Here is a 20,563-nt window from a genome sequence, read left to right as displayed (position 1 = left end):
TTCTTTATTAAGGAAGGATAAACCTGCCAGAGAGAGGGGAGCAGTAGAGGTTCACCAGACTGATTCCTGGGACAGCAGGATCGTTTTACAAGAAGCAATTGAGGAAATTGGGCTTGTATTCTCCAGACTATTGAAGAAATATAAGTGAATTAGAGTTGAAACGTGTAGAAGTCTTACAGGCCATGACAAGAAGATAGACTGTTTCCCCTGGCTGGTGAATCAAAACCAGGAGACGTGGTTGCAAGGTGAAGGAGAGGCCAATTAAGACAAAAAGATGAGGAAGAATTTCTTCATATAGACGGTGAATATTTGGAATTCTCTCCAGAATTCCAAACAGAAGAGTAGAATTGAGGTCATCAAGGTTGAAAACAATAGATTTCCGAATATCAAAGATGTCATAAGTGAAATTGAGGTAGGTTATCAGCCATGAGCTGGCGGGAAGCTGTCACATTTACAAGGTTATTTTGTCCTTGGGCTTTTTTTAAAGAGAGGTCGTAAAGGCAGAGGTGCTGAAATGTCTCACAATGAGCAGGGTTTAACAATGGCAGGGGAGTGGCCAGTTCACCCAGTCCAGATTTTTCTAGTTTGGTTGAGATGCAGCAGAGAAGCTGCTAGTAGCAGGCACAGAAGCTACTGTAGCAAAAAGGTTCCATGCTTAGCAGATTATTCTTGACTGGCTTCTCTCTCCTGCTTGTACAAACCTGTGTTTGAATTTACCTTTTGCCAAAGGATGTGATAATGGGATGTTACAGGAATTGGAACAGCTCTTTAATTAAGTTGTGGTATCGAGTCAGTTGAGTTTTCAAATAGGTCAGTTATTCTAAATTCTGCTTTCGTTTGTTTGTGTTTCAACAGTAGTGTTGAAATAAATTCTGTTTTACATAAAGCTGAGTGGTTTGACCAGCTACATCACACCTGGTATATCCTCTCTACACCTGTCTTTAAAATAAGAATAAGTTGGGGTCTGGGCTACCTTCCTAAGAAAATTTGAGGGGGTCTGGCCTGGTCCATAACAGCCTGTATGACTGTTCATATTCTTCTGTTTTTATAAGTGCCTGATCTCAACCTCCATATGTCCAAAGTGGCCTTTTGTTGTTGCATTCACTGTGGTCATGTAGTTGTCCCTGTTAAGTAAGGGGTCCATTGATCAGCCTTAACTTAGGTTAAAACAGTCTTTATTCCATGTACCAAAGCTCTTGGAATAGCTACACTTACCCTGTGTATTATATGAATATACACTTACCCTGTGTATCTCTGAATAAAATCTATTTTTGTTAAACTGCGTACAAGTGACTTGTTTTTGTTTTGCATTCAACTCCCTAACTTGTGTCAAAACCATGCATTCTGAGTGAACTTTATGTAGGTAGGAGAGCTGAAGGAAGTTAGAAAGAAAGACTGGAGAATGGCTGCAACAAGCAGGAGCTCCTTGGTATGAGAAGGTCACCTGAGACTGCGTGAGGCTTGGAGTTGAGTCATCTGTTTTGCAAAGTTTTATAGTACAAGCTTTGAATTGTCTCATACCCTCATTTTATCTTGAAACAAAAACAGAAATTACAAGAGAAGCTAAGCAGGTCTGGCAGCAACTGTGGAAAGAAAGCAGAGTTCCTCTGCTTCCTCTTAATAGATGCTGCCAGATCTGATGAGTTTCTCCAGCAATTTCTGTTTCAGTTTTAGATTTCCAGCATGTGAGGTTCTTTGGGATTTTCCCCCCTTATTTTATCCATTCCATTTAGCTTTAATACAACTTTAATACAAACAAGACTCTGGCTAAGAGAACAGGTTTCTTGATTCAAGATAAACTTTTAGTTGGAGATAGATTGGGGAAGTGTCCTCGTAGTTAGGATTGGCATGGTTCAACTTTTCCAAGTTATTCTGCAACTATTGAGGGCGGCACAGTGGCACAGTGGTTAGCACTGCTGCCTCACAGCGCCAGAGACCTGGGTTCAATTCCTGCCTCAGGCGACTGTGTGGAGTTTGCACATTCTCCCTGTGTCGGCGTGGGTTTCCTCCGGGTGCTCCGGTTTCCTCCCACAGTCCAAAAATGTGCAGGTTAGGTGAATTGGCCATGCTAAATTGCCTATAGTGTTAGGTGCAGGGGTAAATGTAGGGGAACGGGTCTGGGTGGGTGCGCTTCGGCGGGTCGGTGTGGACTTGTTGGGTCGAAGGGCTTGTTTTCACACTGTAAGTAATCTAATCTATTCTGATTATGCATCTAGACTGTCAGCCTCATGTGTACAGACATTGGAGTGTGTCTGTGTCTGTTAGGGTATAATTTCATACTGATGTTGGGGTGCACATGGTCAAAGTTCAGTCCAGATTCTGTTAACTGTGAAGCTCTCAGCACAGAGATATGTTAGCAACTTTCTTACTCTGCATAGAATTACAAATAGTAATTATACTGCATTGAAGCCACCCCCACCCAGCATTGTCCGTCTGACTCCTTCAGCATATCTTTAATTTCTTCCTTAACTAGCTTTGCCCTTAAGTGTGTCAATGCTATTCACTTCAACTACTGTGTTTGTCAGCAGCTAAATGTGATCTTACACTTAAAGGTCAACTGCTGCCCAATTCCTTTGTATTTCAGTAAGCCCAAACATTATACACCAATTTATTCTGGGGTTCTACATTGTAATCATTTTGTGTCTCCTAAATCTCTTTCTTAGGCTTTTTTTGAAACTATGTCTCCTAGTTTTAGACTCCGTCACAAGTGAAAAAGTCTAATTGTAAATTCGAAGCTGTGCAGCAGAGGGTGACCTAAGCCTGCTGTGAATCCTGAATACCTGAAACAAAATCAAGGACTGGGTAGCATGCTGGGCTGCCTTATTGACCTTCACATCCCTGGTGTTCATCCAAGTTCCTTCTTCTGTTATTGACTGGGTTGTCCTGTATGTTTTCCTGCAGTGTGTAACTCAAGATGAAAAGCTTTCACCCCTCTTGAATTCAGACCGATGGAAGCTTGCAACAACGTTTGATAAAGGATTGAATCAATTGGCCTATCCATCAGGAGTATGATGTTCGGGCTTACTGAGCTACAAAGGAATTGGTAGTGGTTGAGCTCGAAATGAAAGGTCATATTTAGCTGCTGTCACTCTGGTTGCAAACAATACCATTCCTTGTGAAGCTGGGTTGACAATATTAGCTGTGAGTGGAAAAGGAATCACCTGGGGATGCTGTGAGGAAACTAGGAGCAAAGTAGATCTTCATATCCAGTTGCTCTGAGTTTGCACCACTTTACGATAACCCAGTAAAGTGAACCTACAATCCAATCCTGTGATGTAACTGTAATTGCAAATTGTAACTACTAAGTGTTCTGTTCAGTTGATGTAATTTAAATTCCTCTGGTAAATTTGAAGTAGTCCAAACATTGCTGTTCGTGTATGAACAGGCACCAAGTCCCATTCATTTCCCTCTGTGTTCACCTTTCCTTCATTCTGTAACTGCCTCCAAAACTAATCATCTGAGATTTCGGTGCTCCTCCAGTTCTGGCTTCTTGCGTGCCCATCATAATTTCTATCTTTTGCAACCACGTCTTTGGTTGTACACTCTGGAATTTCTTCCTCAAACTTCTCTGGCTCTGTACCTCTCTTGTCCTTTATCTTTTACCTTTTCAAACATGCTTTTAGTCAGCTGTCTAAACATCTTTTTATGTTGTTTGTGCCAAATAACAGGTTCTGTGAAGCATCTTGGGGTGTTTTAGAACTTTAAAGTCACAATATAACTGCAAGGTGCTGTTGTTATGAGATTAAAGCCATTGATTCACGCTGGGCACTGAGCCACTCTAACCAGTGGTCATCAGGTACCTTGCCGACAGTACACGAACCTAAATCGTAAATTACCAACAGGTCATTCAAGTACACCGTTGACCAGAACGGGAGAGGTTTGCTGAGAAAATGTTAGGATTGAAAAGGAAGGTATTGAATGAAGACATTATTTCTCTGTGCTTATTCCACCAGATTTTGTTCTGCAATCTCCTTCCAAATAGAGAGTCTACATGGGGAAAGAAGTAGCGAGATGGTGACATTTTTATCCAGATGGATATATATGCCATGTGGAATCCCATAAAACTGGCACTTTTTGTCCAAGCATTAAGATAAGTCAGCCAGGTGACTTAGGATGACTTGAAGTTTATTGAGAGGATCACAAAGTTTATTAGTTACAATTGTTACAGATTTGGAGATGCCGGTTTTGGACTGGGGTGTACAAAGTTAAAAATCACACAACACCAGCTTATAGTCCAACAGGTTTAATTGGAAGCACTAGCCTTCAGAGCACTGCTCTGAATACCTGATGAAGGAGCAGCGCTCTGAAAGATAGTGGTTCCAATTAAACCTGTTGGACTATAACCTGGTGTTGTATGATTTTTAAAATTGTTACAGAGCTGAAGTGTCATTTCAACATTATAGCAAAGAAAGACTGTTTGTCTCAGATTATATCCACATCATTCCATTTGTTATGCAACAGAAAGCGAGTAGAATGTTATTATCATGTTATTTTTTATCCCCGTACACATTTGGGGATCTTTCTATCCATTCTCACCTGATCTGACTTAGATTGAATACCTTCCAGTTTTGCAGACACAATGGCACCCAGTTTGCATTCCACTACAATAGTTGGCGTGTGGGAGCGGCAGAGTGACAGCTCTCAATAAGACATATTATTCACCCTATGAATTATAGAAGACAGGCAAAGTGTCATGGAGGGTGGGGGCAACAATTTTCATTCCTATCAGGGTGGTACCATAATGCTGGAAACAGGCTCCTGAACATCGGATATGGCATCATTTCTGATGACCTTTCTGCATGAGTAAAGTTTGATGTAAAACACACACACACAGACACACAAAGATCATGTGCTTCTTGCCAGAAATGACTGCAGCTAGGAGGAGTAGATCAGGGTTAGAGAAACCAGTCCATTGTTTGAACTGTATGCTGTATTCAGACGTCTCAGGCTGGAAATGTCGCAGTCAACTGGAACAAATAGAAGTTCGATTCTGAATCAGGGACGGCACCATAGCAGAACCATTGGCCAGTAATGTCTTAAAATGCACAAGCTAATTTATAAGCGTACATTCTTCTCATCCCCCCCAATACATGTACTGCAGAAGACTATTCAGGTTCTTATCTGGATTACAAATGAATAGTAAAGGGGGATAAAAAAACACAAATTGCTGTGCGCAGTTTTAACATGCAGGAATTCCATCATAATATTCTGTATAATTGTGCTGAAATATCACTGTACTCACGATATGAAGAATTAGGTATACATCTGAATAGCTGAAATGAATACAGAGTCAGTGAATATTCCTTCTCTTTTGATACTTCCTTCCTTAATTCCATGCCTAAAATCCTAAAAAGAAAATCCCATAAAAAAAACCAAAAACTGAAGGCTCCCGGTGTTGTACCTTGTAATTCGCCGAGGTTCCATAAAACTGGGGGAGTCTCGTCTCCTTTTCCGAATTGGTGAGTAGCTTCTGGAGCGGCGACGATGTCTCTCAGCCTCAGAGTCATGATGTCTTGCTCCAATGTCACCATCTCTTTCTCTGTTACAAAGAGGAAAGGACATGGATGACCACACAGGGAGAATTTGAAGACACTCTCTGCCATCTCCAACTCCTACTCTAACTCACTGCATCTCATATCATCTTGTGGTCAACTGTCCATAAATATTAATGCACCAGCTCCTTTGATGAGTAATTGAAAGCCCAAGGTGTCAATGAGCAATATATAATTATTTGTATTCTGTCAGATTAGGAGGGGATTGCTACAAGGTTGGAGAGAAGCAACTTAAAACTGCAAAAGATCTCACAACTCACCATTAAATGACAACTCTGGCAACGTGGGATGGAACGGAAGTGGACCTAGCTCTGAGGTCCCCATAGATGAACAACCTGCTAACATTTAGTGCCCAAACTTGAACATGGGTGAGTGCTTAGGCCATGCTAAATTGCCCATAGTCTCCAGGGATGTGCAGGCTAGGTGGATTAGCCATGCGAAATGCAGGGTTAGAGAAGGGGGATGGATCTGGATGGGATGCTCTCCAGAAGGCAAGTATGGACTTAATGGGCTGAATGGCCTGGTTCCACACTGTAGGGATTCTTTGATTAGGGGCTGTAACCTGTTAGAACAATAAATATATCTGGTGATATTCAGTGTTCAAGCTGAAACAATTTTCTACAAAAGCTGAACTAACATTACTGGAAAATCATAAATCAGGGAATGTCCAGTATTAGTTGTGCTGGGTAATGCAGTGTTGGGTTAATTAACTCTTTCAAGTCAGTATTCTATGGGTTAAAGATTGATAGAAAATCGTAGAACTAAATAAATCATAACTTTTTAAAAAGACAGGTGATTTTAAAAAAAATATATATATTTGTGGGCTATTGTGCTGTTATCGGTGTTTCTGAGGCCAAATGTGGAAAGTGATAGAAACCAAATGGCACAATTCAGGAGAATCTAGAGTCGTAGAGTCATACAGCACAGACACAAACCCTTTGGTCGAACCAGTGAACGCCGACCATAATCCCAAACTGAACTGCTCGCACCAGCCTGTGCTTGGCCCATATCCCTCCAAACATTTATTATTCATGTACTTATCTAAATGCCTTTTAAACATTGTAATTTCATCCACCACTTCCTCCGGAAGTTCATTCCACACATGGACCGCTCTTTGTGTTAAAAGGTTGCCCCTCACGTCTTCTTTAAATCTTTCTCCTCTCACCATAAAAATATGACCCCTGACCTTGAAATCCCCCACCCTAGGGGAAAGACACCTGCCATCCACCTTCCTTACAGCCCTCATGATTTTATAAACCTCTGTACGTTTACCCCTCAGCCTCCTAAGTGAAAAATGTCCCAGCCCAACCAGCCTCTCCTTATAACTCAACCCTCCATTCCCAGTAATATCCTGGTAAATCTCTTCTGAACCCTCTCCAGCTTAATAATAAGTTAATAATAACAAAAATAATAACTTAGATTAGATTACCTACAGTGTGGAACAGGCCCTTCAGCCCAACCTGACCCTCCGAAGAGTAACCCACTCAGACCCATTTCCCACTGACTAATGCACTTAACACTATGGGCAATTTAGCATGGCCAATTCACCGAACCTGCACATCTTTGTTACTGTGGGAGGAAACTGGAGCACCTGGAGGAAACCCATGCAGACATGGGGAGAATGTGCAAACTCCACACAGACAGTCACCCGAGGCTGGAATCGAACCTGGGACCCCTGGTGCTGTGAGGCAGCAGTGCTAACCACTGAGCCACCGTGCCACCCACTTAATAGTAAGTCATTCCAGATCTCAGTTACAGTCTGACTAAGTATTGTGATATCTTGCACATAATAAAGTGGTGACTTCAGATTTACTTTAGGAAGATGCACAAAATACAAAAGAACCAGTGCATTTTTATAATCCAAATACACTGCCTGAAAGAGTGGCAGAAATAGATTCAATAGTGATTTTCAATAGTGAAACCAAATACATACTTTCAACCAGCTAGCACAGGTAGAATGGGATGAATGGCCACTTTGGTGCCTCAACTGGCCCAGAGGTATGAAACACCCTCCTGACAGCACCCCTGCTGAGGGGAGAACACTCACAGAGGCAGGTAGGTATGGTTAGGTGATAGGCATGGCACCTAATTCTATATGCTAACTGCTTACTACTACACCCCTACTCTTGGCTGTAAATTTCAGCCATTTTTCTGTCATGGGTCAAACTGGGCAGCCTTTAATGTGATGCAATTACTGCGCTGCTTCTATAATCCAGCAGAGGGAGGCAGCTAGCACTTTGTATGGCATTGTTTTGTATCAAGGTTAACAATTTGAAAAGTGCACAAAGATATTTGAAGATTCACAGAACTGCACTGCAGCAAACAATGGGACCTGATACCAACAGTGACAAGGAATTCGTCATGTGTTTTATCAGATTTCAGTGCAGCTTTAGGACTACATTAGTGGAGTTAGGATCCATATGAGTAAATAAATGAAATGGAATAGATTTTTTTAAAAAATCACATTGTAAATCTGACAGAAACACAGAAAACACTACAGATACATAGTGAATAAAACAGCATTTAGGGAGGGAAAAGACAAGTTTCAGGTGAAAACTTTTTTCCAGAATTGGAAGAAAGGTGAATCTATTTCCCGCCTCAGGCGACTGACTGTGTGGAGTTTGCACATTCTCCCCGTGTCTGCGTGGGTTTCCTCCGGGTGCTCCGGTTTCCTCCCACACTCCAAAGATGTGCAGGTCAGGTGAATTGGCCATGCTAAATTGCCCGTAGTGTTAGGTAAGGGGTAGATGTAGATGTACATGTAGGGGTATGGGTGGGTTACGCTTCGGCGGGGCGGTGTGGACTTGTTGGGCCGAAGGGCCTGTTTCCACACTGTAAGTAATCTAATCTAATCTAATCTAATCTAATCCATCAATAAGGCAGACCAAAGTAAAATTAAGAGCATGGGGATTGAAGACAACACAAAGGCCAGCAACTGTTCTCCCCTAATGGAGGTGAAATTAACAGGATAACTGGCCAGCTAGTCAACTGTTTTCAGAGAGCTCATACAAAAAAATGTTTCCATTGGCAGGTGGGTCAGTAACTACAGGATTTAGATTTAACACAATCAGCAAACAATCCAGAGGGAAATGAAGACAAATGCTTTTACACGGCTAGATGTTTATGATCTGGAACTCGCTGCCTGAGAAGGTATTCAATAGGAATGTTCAAAAGAGAATTGGCTAAATAACTGAGGGGGGAAAATTGCAGGGTTATGGGAAATGTGCACAGCCTTGAATTGATTGGCTATTTGTTTCAAAGAGCTGATATTGGTAAGTTGGGCCAAATGACCTCATTCTGTGCTGTATGATTCGAAGAAAATGTGGAAAAAGTGGCTAATGATATAAGAAGCTCAACTTGGCAATGAAACATGTTTAAAGTAAACTGATGATAAAAGCTACACGGTATGGCAGCCAGAAAAAAAAGATAACATATAAGAAAAATAGCTCCCTACTTGGATAAATGCATTGTACTTAATGGAATGGATGCTGTAAGTGCTTTTGTGTGCAATCTGTGGCAAGCTTTAACAGACATCACCTGAATCATGGTGTCAGGAATGTCAGCTGCAAAAGGTCTGGGTTTTCAGAGCTATATGAGAGCCAGCTACTGAAAGAAGTAGTTTAAAACAAACAGCAATCTGCAACTTTGAATGACTAGTTGAGTCAAAATAGCTGTACATTTTCCACTCCTTACTGCTATGAAAACTGTGATTTATGTATGTATAATTAAAACATTTGGCACAGTGGCTCAGTGATTAGCACTGCTACCTCACAGTGCCAGGGACCTGGGTTCATTTCCAGCCTTGGGCGACTGTGTGGAGTTTGCACATTCTCCCCGTGTCTGCGTGTGTTTCCTCTGGGGTGCTCTGGTTTCCTCCCACAATCCAAAGAATTGCAGGTTCGGTGAATTAGCCATGCTAAATTGCCCCATAGTGTTCAGGGATGTGTAGGTTAGGTGCATTAGTCAGTGGTCAATGTAGAGTAATAGGGTAGGGGAATCGTCTGGGTGGGATATGCTTCGGAGGGTCAGTGTGGACTTGTTTGGCCATATGGCCTGTTTCTATTATGTTTACGTCTTTGGTTTTGAGTTGTAACATATGGTTTTTCATGCATCTGAAATTAATAATTTACTTATTATTTCTGCAGTCAAGGTAATTTATTTTAAAACCGTTTTTGACACCTGGCTTTAGAGTGAATGGGTTTTTGTTCACTGTGAGCTTGCTTATTTTAGATTGTCTTGTGACCCAGCAAGGTGAATAATAGGGCATCAAGGTTTAATACAGATTTCTGGAACTTCCTTTTCGCATAAGGAAAATAGCTTAGAGAAGGTCGCTTTTGTTTTCTGTATTACTTTGAGTTTTGGGTAGTCCCATGAATTCCTTGACTAGGAGTGCTGTATTAGTCCTGTGTTCCTGAGAAGGGATGGATATACAGTGAAAGAGGTTACCTTTCAGCAAAGAATGAGTTTACTCCCAGACTACAAGTGTTGTGATAGACCCTGAAGAGGTTACTTAAAGCTGATTACATTTAAGCTCAAATGTATAATGGCTCTATGAAGAAGCTATCTGCCGTTCCAGTCTAAACATTGATATCACAAGTGATTTAACCCAATCAAAGTATTAGGTACAGGCACTCTGGCGTGAGTATTGAACAAATGATGTTTTCACTTCTGTACCAGAAATGTGTTTTGCGTACCATACAAAAGCTGTTTTATTTCTTTTAAATTTATGAAGGGGTGTTTTGGGATTAATGTGATTATATTTTTACTTTTTTCAAAATCTTTGAACATATTTTATAAGTAGATGGCTTGCTTTATTCCATTATATGGTCTTTTCTTTTGTTAATAAAGTTCTGTTTTGTTCTGAAAGCAAAATCTGCAGAATTGTGCACGTACGTTTCAGTAAGAGATCACTTTGTTCAAACTAAACAAAATAAAGTGTGATCTATCAACCCGGCTTTCAGTCTGGGATCTGACGTGTCCAGTGAGAATATCAGCTGGGATCATAGCCAAATGAAAGGAGATATGAGACAAAACTGATATGTTTTCAACTCAGCAACAAAATAGCTACAAAAGAACCTGAGCAAATCTCAGTGACCTTTCAATCAGTGCTGGAGAATGAGTGCTGCGAGCTGTCTCTCACTGAGGAGCAGAAAAGCCAGTCTGCAGAGATTCTGAAGGCCTTGAATACACACTTTGAACTCCATATTTATGTTACTTATAAACAGTATGTGTTCAACATCAGAGCTCAGCAGAAGAAAGAGACTATTGATCAATAAGTAACCACACTAATATATCTGGCTGAATCTTGAATTTGGGAAACCCCCCTCAACCCTATCCCTGTAACCCTGCATTTCCCATGGCTAACCTATCGAGTTTGCACATCCGTGGACATTATGGGCAATTTAGTATGGTCAATCCACCTACCATGCACTGGATTGTGGGAGGAAACTGGGGAAACCCACATGGACACAGGAGACTGTGCAAACCCCACACAGACAGTCTCCCAATTCTGGAATTAAACCCATGTTCCTGGCACTGTGAGGCAGCAGTGCTAACCACTGAGCCACCCTGTCACCCCAAGGTATTGAAGCAAACTGAATGGTGCTACCTCAGACAGAGCAAGAATGACTGGCTATTGTCTTTGCTTGTGAGCATTTTACTCAATACCTTTTGGAAGAAACAATTGACAGTGGAGTCTAACAATAACCCAGTTCAAAGCATCTTCCTCAAACTGCTTCTATCTGCTACAAAGCATCTGCAGAGATCGTTCCGCCTTTTGCAGAGGTACCATCTGGACGTGACATACAAGCTAAGGAAACAGATGTACACTGCTGACATACTGATGAGACCAGGACTCCCATTGAAGAAAGGTGAGGATGCTAATACAGAATATGAAACTTCCCAGATCAACACATGAAACAACAGCTTGATATGCCCCTGGGAGTTATCCACCCAACAGAGATACTGAATCTGAAAGACAAGCTCCTTGCTCAAATCAAGCAAACTACACAACAACATGCAACTGGCCAAGTGCAGCAGGAAGCAGTGCTGTAAGGATGGCCTGACAGTATTAAAGACACAGTGGTTGTTATGAGATTATTTGGCATGTAGAGATGAAGTGGTAGCCCAAGATAGTATCTTATACAAAGGATATAGGCACTACCCCTACTGAGATGAGAAGACATTTGCTGAAGTGCATCCATGAGATGAGTTTCCTCTCAATAAGGCAAGAGAAACACTCTAATGGCCAAGCATGACCAATGAGATTAAGGAACACAACAGCCAGTGCATTGCTTAAAATGTGTAACATGTTAAGCAAGCTAAAGAGCCACCGTAACACATTATCCCAGTCAGATCATAGCTCAAGCTTGTAGATCTCTTCACACTTGCTGGAACTGACTGTCTTATCACCATCAGTTATTATTTTGCAAGTTTGAGCAGCCGGCATCAATGACTATAAATGAGATGGTAGAATGCCTAAAAATACACTTCAGCCATTACAGCATTTCCAGACATTGTGATGAGTGACAATGTTCCTCAATTCATGATTGAAAAGTTAGGTCACTTCATGAAGGATTGGGAAAATTCAACATCAGACATCAAAGATGGTACGGTGGCTCTGTGGTTAGCACTGCCGCCTCACAGTGCCTGGGACCCAGGTTCGATTCCAGCCTTGGACGACTGTTTGTGTGGAGTTTGCACATTCTCCCCATGTCTGTGTGGGGTTCCTTCGGGTGCTCTGGATTCCTCCCATAATCCAAAGATGCACATGTTAGGTGAACTGGCCATGCTAAATAGCCCTTGGGATAAAGGGGATGTTTAGTGAAACTTGCTGTACTGGCTGGCTTGCCATAGTCATGTGGCCTCTCCCTCTGTTGTAAATGTGTTTGTGTGCAGTCTGTGGCAACCATCAAAATACATTACTTGACTGTGCTGCTTGTTCCACAATATTTTTAGTTGCCTTTATTTACCTTCCAGCTTGAATGGAGGCTGTACAACAGAGTCATTATTCTACAGGGTAGATAGACAAGCTGTGTATTTGTGGCACTGATGGTTTCTTTCCTCTTCCCTTGGCTTTGTAAAGCAATGTGTGTGAAGGTGTTAAATACTGGTGTCACAGTGGAATCAGTTTCCAGCAGCCTAGTTTTTCAAGGCTATGGGTGAGCCAGGAATGTAATGTTCTAACAAGCTGGCTTGGATAGCTTTTCTCCAGTTGGACAGAAAGGTTCAAGGGTCAAGGGCAAGTAGCAACTTTTAACTTTTTAGGAAGGAACTAGTTCTTTTCTGATTGTACTGAATCTTCTACATTGAATAGATTAGTTGTACCTTGAATATGCTGGGTTTATTAATCGTATGTTTTGTCTTCCATTTCCTTACACACCAAAGATTAAAGACCATTTAATGAAGGTGATTTAAAGATCTTGTGGCATATACACACATAAACTAAGCCATGTTTAATTGTATTGAGCAGATTCAAGAGACTCTGACTGCATTTTTATTGTGATGTAAATTGTCAGCGCTTCACAGCTCCAAACATTTGCAAACTTATTGTCATATTTCTTACTACTATTTTGCTTTCGTTCCACTTCCAACAGCCAAACTATTAGGTAGGATAGACAGCTCCTCAAACAAGGTGCAAATTCTAGTTTCAAGGAAAAATGAATGGATAAATTCAAAACTAGGCCAAACAATTTCAGGAGAATATGCAATCAAAGAATTCCTACAGCGTGAAAACAGGCCTTTTGCCACATCAAGCCCATGCCAACCCTCTGAAGAGCATTCTCCGCACCCCCAATTCCTACAACCTTGCATTTCCCAAGGTTAATCCACCTAGTCTGCACATCCCTGGACACTATGGGCAATTTAACATGGCCAATCCACTTAACCTGCACGTGTTTGGAATGTGGGAGGAAACCATTGCACGTGAAGGGAATCCATATAAACATAGGGACAACTTGCAAACTCCACACAGGTAGTTGCCCAAGAATAGAATCTGACCCAGGTCCCTGGCACTGTGAGGCAGCAATGCTAAACACTGCACCACCCCAATATCCAGCAATGAAGTTAAAAATGCCTCTTGACTGCTCCAATTGACAAGAAGAAAGAAGAAACTCAGACTGAAAGGAAGAATATTAAGTTTGTTTCAAGTTGCTGTTTTAAACTGCTCTCCATTGAAGCCAGGCATTTCGCTGCTCCTTGGATGCTGCCTGAACTGCTGTGCTCTTCCAGCACCACTCATCCAGAATCTGGTTTCCAGCATCTGCAGTCATTGTTTTTACCATTTTGTGGGACTGTGTTCACATTTAGTGTTTGGAGTTTCATTTTCAAATTTTGTCATTCTGGGTGTCACTTAGGGTCTTGTGACCTGATTAGTGCCATTTTGGAGTGGCCTCTCCCCTTCTTGACCCTACCCTCTTACTGACCTCTGCCTTGCTGCTGACTCTCCCTGTCACTAACCCTCACTCTCACTGTCAACCCTTCCTCTTACCATCTCTCCAGGGCTCACGACTTATCTCCTCTAAGTCAAAGTAACTGTTCTTTTCTCTTGCCATTCATCTCCAGGTCTCTTGCTCACAGTGGATTGGAGGTTAGGGAGTGAGAAGGTCAGACAGAGGGAAAGGCAGCAAGTTGGAGGGCCAGTGAGCAGGAACAAAGGCCAGCAGAGGACGTAGCAAGCAGGAGGTAAGGAGAAAGTTAGCAAGTTTCTTCTATAATTGGTGGATGAAATAGCTTTTCAAATAAGAAAATTTTATAATGTAGGAAATTACCAATGTACAGTATTTCAATTTACAGAGTATAATGTTTTAACTCTGCTTTCTCTCCATAGATGCTGTCAGACCTGCTGAGTTTTTTCAGCAACTTCTGATACTGTTTCTGATTTCCAGCGTCCACAATTCATTGATTTTTTTTTGTTTAAGATTTTGTTGGAGGGCACCAACCTGGACAGCTCCTTGTGAGGTGATGACCGTGACTTGCTGCGCCCATCTCTCTTGTCATGGGATCGGGAGCAGGAGCACGACAGAGACCTGGTAGAGCTCCTGGAGCTGCTCTTACGGCGAGGGCTGTAGGAAGAGCTCTTCTTCTTGTCCGAGTTGTGGCTGCTAGGCTGTTCACGTTTCCCTGGTGACCGAGTGCGGCTCTTGTTCCTGCTTGTGAAATGGCTTCGATGGTGGCGGTGTGGTGTCTGCCTTAACCTGGGATAATAAACAGTTTTCGTTGTTTTAGCACCAAAGAAACAGGAGAAGGAAAAGGCCACCTGGCCAATCCAGCTTGTCCCATGCAACCATCACATCTTGTACATTCAACAGACTTTCGAAGTATCACTGAAAATGCTTCAAGATTATCACCAGCAATGAAAAGTTAATCTTTTAGACACTGCTGTAATCAGACCAGGGGAAACATTGGGATATTAAAAAACGAAAATGGATTTCTTTATCATTTTCTTAAAGGAAATCATCACAATGTGCGTAATAAACCAAAATTCCTCTATTGGGTATATTACATCCATAATTACAAATGTGTCTGGATACAAATATGAAAGATATTTCATGCTGACTTTTGAATGTTTTATTGAGAAACTAATTTTCCTTCAGTATTGCAATCTGGTCGTTTGCAAAATTCTCACTGTCTTTCTCACCAACCTCTTTTCTGGCAGTAGCCAAAGAGGGCAGGATAGGAATTGCTTTGACAGGTCGGGCAGTATTGCAGATTTGGTTGTGGAAGAGCAGACATTCTGGCTACAAGATAAGCAGGAGTAATTGAACCTCAAGCATCTTTACCCTGAGGCTGCTGGCTACTAACCCAGAAGATCCTTCCTTGACCTGTCTACTGATACCTACAATACTTCCCAATATGGAGAGAAAATTGTACTAAATGGATGAATCATTCAACGATGTGAAAGTCATTACTGCATTTGGTTTATGTTCTGGTGGGTGGTCCAAACTGTGATTGGTAACATGTCAGATCAGTAGTTTAACTGGCCACACATACAGTTAAAGAAAGGACAGAAATTTTGTCAACCAAAGACAATGTATTGATCACTTCCTTTGGAAAAAGAGCACCAGTTGAATTCTTTAACTGTGGCAAGTTTAAGAGTGTAAAGCATCATGAATGATGCCTGTAACTTCACAAATGATTGAATATAGTCAAGTGAGTCTTGAAAAGCAAAGTGTAATGCAGGGTCATGGGATCATTACCCCTAATTTAGCAAACATCGGAAACTCTCCTTACATACATCTCAAGTAGTATTTGTTCATCACCAAGGGGGCTAGATAGACCCATAGAGTCATGCAGCACAGAAACAGACCCTTTGGTCCAACCTTCCATGCTGACTAGATTTCCAAAACTAAACTAGTCCCATTTGCCTGCTTTTAGCCCATATCCCTCTAAACCTTTACTATCCATGTACCTGTCCAAATGTCCTTTAAATGATGTAACTGTACCTGCCCCTACCACTTCCTCTGATAGTTCATTCCATATGCATCACCCTCTGTGTGGAAAAGTTACCCCTCAGGTCCCTTTTAAATCTTTTCCCTCTCACCTTAAAACTATGCCCTTTAATCATTGAATCCCTACAGTGTAGAAACAGGCCACACTGACCCTCTGAAGAGTATTCCATCCAAACCCATTCCCTTACCCTATAACTCTACATGTCTATTGACTAATGCACCTAACCTACTCATCCTTGTACACTATGGGCAATTTAGCATGGCCAATTCACCCTAACCTGACATCTTTGGACTGTAGGAGGAAACTGAAGCACGTGGAGGAAACCCATACAGACATGGGGAAAATGTGCAAACTCCACGTAGACAGTCGTCCGAGGCTGGATTCAAATTCGGGTCCCTGGTGCTGTAAGGCAGCAGTGCTAACCACTGAGTCACCATGCCGCCCCTAGTTTTGAATTCTCCTACCCCATGGAAAATACTTTTGCTGTTCACCTTATCTATGCCCCTCATGACTTTATAAACCACTGTAAAGTAACCCCTCAACTTCCTATGCTCCAGAGGAAAAAAGTCCCAACCTATCCAGCCTCTCCTTATAAGCCAAACCCTGTAGTTCTGGTAACATCTTGGTAAATCTTTGCTGCGCCATTTCCAATTTAATAATATCCTTCTGATAGCAGGGTTACCAGAGCTGTATGCAGTATTCCAAAAGTGGCCTCACCAGTGTCTTGTACAGCTGCAATATAACATCACAACTCTAATACTCAATGCACTGACTAATGCAGGCAAGTGTGCCCAACATCTTTTTGACCATCTTGTCTACCTGAAACTCCACTTTCAAGGAACAATGTACCTGAACCCCAGGTCTCCCTGTATGACAACACTCCTCAGGACCCTACCATTAACTGTACAAGTCCTGTACCAATTTGTTTTAGTAAAATGCAACACTTTGCATTTGTCTAAATTAAACTCCATCTGTCATTGACCCAGCGGATCAAGATCCCGTTGTACTCTTAGATAACTATGTTCACTGTTCACTATACCACCAATTTTGGTGTCATTCGCAAACGTACTAACCATGCTCCCTAAATTCTCATCCAAATTAGTTATATAACTGACAAACAATAGTCAACCCAGCACCAATCCCTACGGAAAAATGCTGGTCACAGGCCTCCAGTCTTGAATGTTGAACTAGTTTGGTGCTTCAGCTTTGGATTTTTTTCCATGTTATTTTTAGTTACCTAGTTGATTCCAAGGTTTATCTGCCCCTGCCTGAGGCAGCAATTAGATGTGCTGTGGGCTCATTTTCCCAAGGCAACCAGCAATCCTTGGATTAAACTTCTGTGGCTGTGGAAAACCTCACAGTGCATAAAATGAGTTGTAAACACGCAACTGAAGGGAGAGTCATGGACATCCAGGGCTACTTGCAGTGCACGTCCATGTTTGATATTTTCCACCTTTCTCATTTTTATCCCCCCCTCCCCCACTCTGGGAAAGTGAAATTAATGTTACAAGTGGCTGTGTAGAGTAGTAGCACGTCATAGAAATCTATGGAAAATTCAGTGGAAAATTCTGCAATCATTTCGATACTCAGTCTAATTTGATCACTTTGAGTATCTTTGTAAATAACATAGAGCGAAGAATAACACACTTGTCTGTTTGAACAGTGTAAAGAAAAATGTCTTTGCGTGCTTTTAAGTGAAGGTGGGCACTTGATGTAGGAACTAAGATGGAATAATTCAAATTGGATAAGAGGAAGCATGAAACTCTGGTTTGAAGTGAAGGGTTGTTCAGAGGCTCTGTGCCAGTGAGGGTGCTCCAATGCACACTGGCATAATGACTGAAAGATAATAGTTGGATAACTGGGGCAGGCTTTCCATTCTCAAACATGGATACATTGAATCCATTATTTTAAATGAACAGAAAATCAGTCCCTGGTGGCTATATGACACTCCTAACCTAATTTTCCTCATTTCATTGGGGTCTCAACGACCTAGTGAACCGGGTTCAGGAAATCCTGCTCGGATATCTTCAAAAGAAAACTAAGAGTTATGGGACTTTGTTTCAACAAGCAGAGATTAACCAGCAGCTGATTTTGGGGGTGGGGGGCACGAGTGTTAATGTTCAGTTGATAATGTCGTTAAGGACACCTAAGTGATTGGTATTGTTGACTAGGGACTGAGAGCTGGGATGCTGGGTGGATGGTTCGGAGGCGGTGATGTGTAAAGTTGTGTCCTGTAAATTAACCTACTCTCATGGAAAAGATCTGTGTCTCATTTTGTACGTCTTCACCCGGCTTAAATCCATTTAACAATAAGCTTCATGTTCCATCGACCTCTCACTGGAGGCTGTTTCCACACGTTCGAGTGGGAAATTCACTTGATGAAAAGATTAGAGAGAGCAAGGAGAATAAGCAGAGGTGCAGGCAGAGAAAAGTATTACACTGCTTTGAAAACAGTGAATGAATACAAAATCTGGCCAGTGACAAAGAAAGATGTGAAATGTATGTGAATCTGGGTTAGAAAGAAAGTAATTGCATTTTTGCAATACTATTCACACTTTCAGGATGTGACAAATTGCTTCATTCAAACCCTCAACCTGAAATGTTAACTTTGCTTCTCTGTCCACAGTTGCTGCCAGACCTGCAGAGCTTTTCCAGCAATTTCTATTTTTGGTTCTGATTTACAGTATCCGCAGTTCTTTTGGGTTTTATTACATTGAAAGATACCATTCTGCTCCAAAATACTGAACTGTAAGTGGGTGAGAGATGTGCCATGGTGATGAGGTGAGGCTTGTGCATATTCAATTCAGCCAGTTTGCACTAGTTTCACATTTCATGTTAAAGACTGGGGAAATACCAACACTGAGATAACTCAGAATGAAGAGCTGGTTATAAAATGGGATGATGCAAAAACCCTTAGCTTTCTAGGCCTTGCTAGTTCCACTTTGTACATTTTTTTAGATTCTCTACAGTGTGGAAACAGGCCCTTCGGCTCAACAAGTCCACACCGACCCATTCCCCTACATTTACCCCTGACTAATGCACCTAACACTACGGGCAATTTAGCATGGTCAGTTCACCTAACCTGCACATCTTTAGACTGTGGGAGGAAACTGGAGCACCCAGAGGAAATCCACGCAGACACGGGGAGAATGTGCAAACTCCACACAGACGGTTGCCTGAAGCGGGAATTGAACCCAGGTCCCTGGTGCTGTGAGGCAGCAGTGTTAACCACTGAGCTACCGTGCCGCCCACTGACCAATAAAAGTCCAAGAGCTATAATCACCTTGTGCAACAAGGCAAATATTTCAGGCATCAGTGCCAAAACTTCAATGAGAAAAACATTGTATCATGAAGTGGTGCTTAAGAAAAAGTGCACTTTTTCTGTATACGAGGCTATGCAAAGAGTTGGCTGGGTTTAAACTTCTCAGAAGTTTTTTGCTCATTGTTAACCCCACACAGATGAGTCAAAACTAACATGGCTATCATCAATTCAGGAACAATCTGCACAAAGTGAAGAAATGGATGAAATAAAGACTTGGTCCTTTTACAAGTTGAGTGTGATTTGTATTGAATGTATGTCAGAACTATATGCCCAGCAAAGTATATTAATTCCTCATCTGGACAGAGTTTTGGGCAACACCTCCCTTGGGCAATGCTTGAGAACAGGGGCACTCTCTACCTGTTTAAACATATTATCTCATGTTATAGTAGATAATCGTGTGGCAGCAAAACATATTTATTGTTGTGGTTCTGTTCGCCGAGCTGGGAATGTGCGTTGCAGATGTTTCGTCCCCTGTCCCCTGAACCTTCACCAGAACGAAGGACCCGATACCCAGCATGAGCAAAACTAATATAGTGTACAAAATCCCATGCAAGGACTGCACAAAACACTACATAGGACAAACAGGAAGACAGCTAACGATCCACATCCATGAACACCAACTAGCCACGAAACAACACGACCAGCTATCCTTAGTAGCCACACACTCAGATGACAAGCAACATGGGTTCGACTGGGACAACACTACCATAATAGGACAAGCCAAACAGAGAACAGCCAGGGAGTTCCTAGAGGCATGGCACTCATCCACAGATTCAGTCAATAAGCACATTGACCTGGACCCAATATACTGATCACTGCAACGGACAGCTGGAACTGACAACTGGAAACGGCAGAGACAAACCACTATAAATGCCGGAGGAAACATCACAGAAGCGCTTCACAGGAGGCTCCCAAACACTGAGGATGTCACCTAGACAGGGGACGAAACGTCTGCAACACAAATTGCGAACTGAACCACAACAACGAGCACCCGAGCTACAAATCTTCTCACAAACTTTGAAAACATATTTAAATTGATTTTCTGTTGGATTGCTTGACCAGACTGAACATCAGAACATGGACTGAACTCAAATCATTTGCAACTGTTTGAGAAAACACTACTGAATCCAAATTTGCCAATTGCACTCACATTATTCTGCTGCATATTGTCAGGACTGCATTATTCCATTTCAGGGCATGGGGTGGGGGTGGGGGGATGAGGTGAAAGGTAAGCACGGGA

General features: G+C 41.9%; 1 protein-coding gene across 14 annotated transcripts in view; it reads right to left on the bottom strand.

Moving 5' to 3' along the window:
* srrm3 (serine/arginine repetitive matrix 3) overlaps window positions 1-20,563 on the bottom strand; it is a 779,036-nt gene that overhangs the window by 17,288 nt on the left and 741,185 nt on the right. For 13 of the 14 annotated variants that reach the window (XR_011963284.1, XM_072589350.1, XM_072589341.1 and 10 more), the window contains 2 exons: window positions 14,492-14,746; window positions 5,402-5,539 (listed from right to left, as the gene is read on the bottom strand). Coding sequence is in view for 13 of the 14 variants with exons in the window: in XM_072589350.1 (XP_072445451.1) it covers window positions 5,402-5,539; window positions 14,492-14,746 (393 nt within the window). In the remaining variant the exon portion in view is untranslated. Of the gene's footprint in view, window positions 1-5,242; window positions 5,274-5,401; window positions 5,540-14,491; window positions 14,747-20,563 lie in introns of all 14 variants that reach the window. The other variant, XM_072589351.1, reaches the window with a different exon arrangement.

The sequence above is a fragment of the Chiloscyllium punctatum genome, chromosome 19 (assembly GCF_047496795.1).
Source record: "Chiloscyllium punctatum isolate Juve2018m chromosome 19, sChiPun1.3, whole genome shotgun sequence".
Taxonomy (NCBI): Eukaryota; Metazoa; Chordata; class Chondrichthyes; order Orectolobiformes; family Hemiscylliidae; genus Chiloscyllium; species Chiloscyllium punctatum.
Note: the sequence above shows the minus strand (reverse complement) of the source record. Positions and strands in the feature narration are given on the sequence as shown.